Here is a 4,870-nt window from a genome sequence, read left to right as displayed (position 1 = left end):
TTTTGTTTTGTAATCCTATTGCATCTAAGGTTATTTTTCATTACCAAACTAATTCTCTATGATTCCTATGGGATTCTGTTATGTTTTTTAGTTTTGCAATGAAATAAGGGTTCAAGCAGAGAGAGAGAGAGAGAGAGAGAGAGAGAGAGAGAGAGAGAGGAGGAGGAGGGAGAGTCAACCCAAGAACCTTCTCCAAAAAACCTTGTATCTCCTTAGTTACCTTTTTGAGATTTTATCAATAGATTTGAATTATTCAAGGCAAGATGTCTGAAAGGTTGTGCACATCTTGTCTTTTTTTTTTTTTGTGGGTTGTGTGTGTGTCTGTGTGTTGGGGGCGGGGGGGGGGGGGGGGGGGGGGGGAGAGCGCTTGCACCCAAGTGTTGGAGTTCTTGTGCAAGCATACATTCAAACAAAAAACTCAATACCTCTATGAATGTCCGTTTATACACTCGAAGGATTCTCTATTATGCTAGTGGATGTATGTAGTGATTGACTAGACTTTAGTTGTTCATGCAACCAGCTAGTACTCAAACCCATTTCTTGACCTTCCATATTGAGATAAATTCTCATGACCACCAAAATCCCTGCAAAAGTATTCACCGTTTGCTATGATTCATCTATACTATTATAAAAGGGGTAGGGATCCCGCCGCCTCCTCCGTGTCGCTTCCTCTTCGCTCCAACCAACCTCAAGTAGTGTAGCTTGCAAACCCATGGCGCTCAACGCGCTTAGAGAGAGAAACAAGCGACACACACACACACAGGGGCAGCCAACAATACTAGTAACTATAATAAACCCAAATGCCTAGATTTTTCATTTTCAAAGAGTGAATTTACTCTACAACACCCCACATCTAAAATTTTCTATTTGTTGCTGAACTGAAGGGTCCAATAAGAACCTTGGAAATAACATTTGCATAGGACCATCATGAAAATGTATCAAAAATCAAAAGGTCGAACAAAAAAATGAAGATGCTTATTGCACAAAGAAGCATGAGATTGGTAACAATTACAAGTGCATCTTTGCAAAGAGCACCAAACAAAACATGACCAAGCGATCTCTATCAACATGTCAAGCTACATGGGTGAGCTCAAGTTCAGAAAAATGGCTAAGCTACACAAGTGAATATCAAACCCTCTAAACCACACAAACCTTGGCTTCAATGGACAGTTCCTTGGCTTGAAGAGGTGGGTGACTCATGAAGCAAAACCCCCTCGAGCTCCGAATGGATGAAACTAGAAGAAATGAATGGCCAACACTAGAGAGGAGCAAGTAGAAAGTAAAGTCTAGTGCATAGAAGACTCCATCAAAATGGAATCTAGGAGTGACAATGATGAGGGGGCTAAACTATCTGCAATTGGAGGGGGGGTGCACATTATTAGAAGGTGTTCATAAAAAGAATCTAGTAGTCACTAGGAATGGGCTCATGTTGCTCTTCAGAGGGCAACATGAGGGTCTCATAGATAACACCGGCAAGGAGACCACCGATAAGGGGACCCACCCAGTAGACCCAATGGTTGGTGAAATCCAAAGCAACAAGGGCAGGGCCAAAAGATCGAGCAGGGTTCATAGAGCCACCATCAAAGGCACCAGCGAACAAAATGTTGGCAGCCACAATGAGACCAATGGCCAAGGGAGCTATGATACCCACATTGCCCGGCGATCTTGGATCAACAGCTGTGGCATAGACTGTGTATACAAGGCCAAATGTGATCACGATCTCAAGGACGAGGGCACCCCATACTGGCTCTCCAGTTGACAAGGCATGCGGTGAGGTGGTCTGCAAAAAATCAAGAAGCACGATAAAAATCACCAAAAAACTAAAATCAACCGACTAAATATGGAAATAGTCAAGGGTGAGATAACATAAGCAAAATAATCCTCTTTAGGTTCAATTGTTGGTTCTCAAGAATCAAAACATACCTATGTAATTGCATGTGCTCAAATCATATACAAACAAAGGCGTTCTAGAAAGTTTCGTGACAAACAAGGCACTTTAGAAAGTTGCATGCCAAATAAGGTTTGGATCCCTAGGAAATAGCTTTATAAAAATCACGGCTGATTGAAAGTTCCAACTTCCAAAATTCAAGTGCAAGTTTGAGAAACTTCTATGACAATCTAGGTTTGGATTCCAAGAAAACTGCTTTAGAAAATTGCAAGGTTTGTTAAAGGATCTAAATGCATGCTGTCATAGAAGCTACATTTGAGGGCTCAATAATCAAAAGATCATGAAACTTTTGCATATAAAAGTGAGCACACTTTCCTTGGGAATTGCATGTACCTTGAGGGTGACTTCGTGTCTCATTATATTACCACTTTCCCAAGTAAAAGTTAGGTGAGAAAAATAAAGGTGCTTTCTTATAAAATACAACCCTTTTTAAGTCTTTTTTTTTTTTTCCTGGTCTCATGGCAAATCCTTGAATTTACTCACCAGTGCTTGCCTTACCAAATTTATGGCTTAATAACATGTTTTGCACATTGTTTTTCATACCATGCATTACGTCATGAGCTTCTGCTCGAGAGGCACCACATACCTAGCTAGGTACGATTTGGGGGAGGGGACCACCGCCCCGGTGGGGGTCCCCTGCCCCCAATCGTACCTAGCTAGGTATGCTGTGCCTCCCTCAGAGAAACTCATGATGTTGAGTTAAGTCACAATGTGGGAATTATTGTGAGAATTTGTTTAAAACTTCTTGTGGATGCATATGCTTTCCTTTAGTGTAGTTCAAACTCAAGGACCATACCATGCCATCGGTGACAAGCTTGAGGAGGAGACATGCAATTGCAGCTCCCAGCAGCTGAGCAATCCAGTAGATAACGCCTTTGAAGAGGGTGATGTTACCGCCGACAAACAGGCCGAAAGTGACCGCAGGGTTGACATGCCCACCCGAGATGTTGGCCGAGATTGCCACGGCCACAAACAAGGCTAGCCCATGGCATATAGCCACTCCAGTGAGTCCCGAGGGTGTCAAGGACGCTCCATCGGTCAATTTGGCTGAAAAAACACAAGCAATTACAAAATATATTAGGAATTCCTTCCAAAATAAGGGCTAATGTGGTTATGCTACAAATGCAAGGGTATTCTTTTGGTAAAACGGGAAGGCTGAGAAAACAGCTTGCTGGTTAGTATTTGATGGTGCCGGGAATCGAACCTGGGTCTTCCACTCCAAAACACAAGGCTGTGATTGTTACAATGATAATTAGGGCGATCAGACAGCTTACTAAACCAAGTGACTCTGAGGCCCCCGATTTGGAAGCTCAGCTAAATTTGGAAAGGCCGTCAAATTAAGGGGAAAGAGAGGTGTGTGTGAGACAAGAGTGTTGGGCGAGAGAGAGAGAGAGAGAGAGAGAGAACCGCGCGCGCGCGCGTGTGTGTGTGTGTGTGTGTGTGTGTGTGTGTGTGAGAGAGAGAGAGAGAGAGAGAGAGAGAGAGAGAGTCTCTCTTTACCATAGGCAATTACAGAGCCTTCTCCTGCAAAGACAAAGATGAGGGTGGAGATGAATTCGGCTAGGCCACATTTGAGCGTCCCCGGGTGGGTGAACTCCTCATAGCGCCCCACTGCAACGTTGCGGAACGGCATGGCTGATGCCCTTGCTCTCTCCTATACACAAATGCGCTGCGCGCACACACACAGAAACGCAGAGGAAGCTTTCACACACACATGCATGCACACACCGAGTCTCTCTCTCTCTCTCTCTCTCTCTCTCTCTCTCTTCTCCTCACAGCAGGGCTCTATACAAAAAGGTTAAACCACAAGGCCCCCCGTATAGGCTTTGCCCACAGCTTATAATGGCTCTCTAAGCTTACGCTCTCTGCTTCTCTCTCTAGTCTCTCTCTCTCTCTCCTAGAATAATTTTTTTTCCCGCATTTAATTTTTTATATCGTATGGACGTGACCATAATGTGAGAAAAGGAAAGCCTGCAAAAAAGCAAGGCACAAAAGAAGCATCGTAGTAGGGTTGGGCTGGCTATGTCCTGCCACGCTCGCCACCTTTTGTCCCTCCGACCAGCCTGGCATGTGGCCCCACCGACCCCTCGTGATAACCACATCCACTTCCAAAATATTTTGTCAGTTTACGCTAGCTCTCTCAAAAAGGGCTACAAAAACACATTTCCCCCAACCCGTCAAAATAAGGGGAAACTTGAAATTCTCCTGGTTTTCAGGTTAAAATTTGAAGCTTTTGCCGGTAATTACACTAAAACTTGTGTAAATTTGTCGGTTTTCTTATAGGCAAGCTCAAAATCTAACCGAGATTTTACAATTTCAACGAGTCAAAATACACTAGATCCCGGTTCTTTTTTACACTACGAGTCTCAATGTCTGAAAGGACACAAAACAAGGTGAAACCACTTCCCATTGTAAAATTCCCAGTTGAAAATCAAAACTCTCCATTGTACTTTCATTAAACTTTGTTTTCCAAGGGAATTTTAGATTTAAATCTTGAGAAATACCTTACATTTGGGCTTGAATCCCAAAAGTTGTCTCATTGGTTTGATCTTTAAAAACAACAAGGTCAAGAAAATGTTTATTTATTTAAAGCACGATGAAGGCTCACATTGACCAGAAAAAGAAATTGAAAATTAAACAGAATTACAAATCAACAAAAGACCTTCCGCATCTTTCTCCCTTAATCTCTTATATAAGGCATGCCTTTTTTTTCCTTGCAAGGTGAGGGCCTTTAGGCACACCCACTATGGATATAAGGCATGTCTTAACATGCCAACAACAAGAGAGTCCTTTTGTTGTTTGCACATTTTCAACCTTCTCATTTAAGCAATCCATGGCCCATCACTCCCTTGTCCATGAGTTTTGATCCCATATCGTGATCTCAATGGCCTTTAGCTCTCAGTTATAAACAATGCAAAAAAA

At 42.9% G+C, this 4,870-nt stretch overlaps 1 protein-coding gene across 1 annotated transcript; it reads right to left on the bottom strand.

Annotated features, from left to right (window-relative positions):
• Positions 1-953: 953 nt before the first annotated feature.
• Positions 954-3,768, bottom strand: LOC147459904 (putative aquaporin TIP1-1). Its single transcript, XM_086511080.1, has 3 exons — positions 3,449-3,768; positions 2,745-2,995; positions 954-1,780 (listed from the first exon to the last, which is right to left on the bottom strand). The coding sequence occupies exons 1-3, from the start codon at positions 3,579-3,581 to the stop codon at positions 1,403-1,405; spliced, it is 762 nt and encodes a 253-aa protein (XP_086367206.1). The 5' UTR covers positions 3,582-3,768; the 3' UTR covers positions 954-1,402.
• Positions 3,769-4,870: the final 1,102 nt, after the last annotated feature.

This window comes from Adiantum capillus-veneris, chromosome 4 (assembly GCF_014529385.1).
Source record: "Adiantum capillus-veneris isolate H3 chromosome 4, ASM1452938v2, whole genome shotgun sequence".
Classification (NCBI taxonomy): domain Eukaryota; kingdom Viridiplantae; phylum Streptophyta; class Polypodiopsida; order Polypodiales; family Pteridaceae; genus Adiantum; species Adiantum capillus-veneris.
This window is presented reverse-complemented; position numbering and strand designations above follow the sequence as displayed.

Coding starts and splice junctions, on each gene's coding strand:
- LOC147459904 (XM_086511080.1), bottom strand. CDS start 3,581: ATGCCGTTCCGCAACGTTGCAGTGGGGCGCTATGAGGAGTTCACCCAC. Junction 2,996..3,448: donor AGGCTCTGTAATTGCCTATG/GTAAAGAGAGAC, acceptor GTGTTTTTTCAG/CCAAATTGACCGATGGAGCG. Junction 1,781..2,744: donor AGCTTGTCACCGATGGCATG/GTATGGTCCTTG, acceptor GATTTTTTGCAG/ACCACCTCACCGCATGCCTT.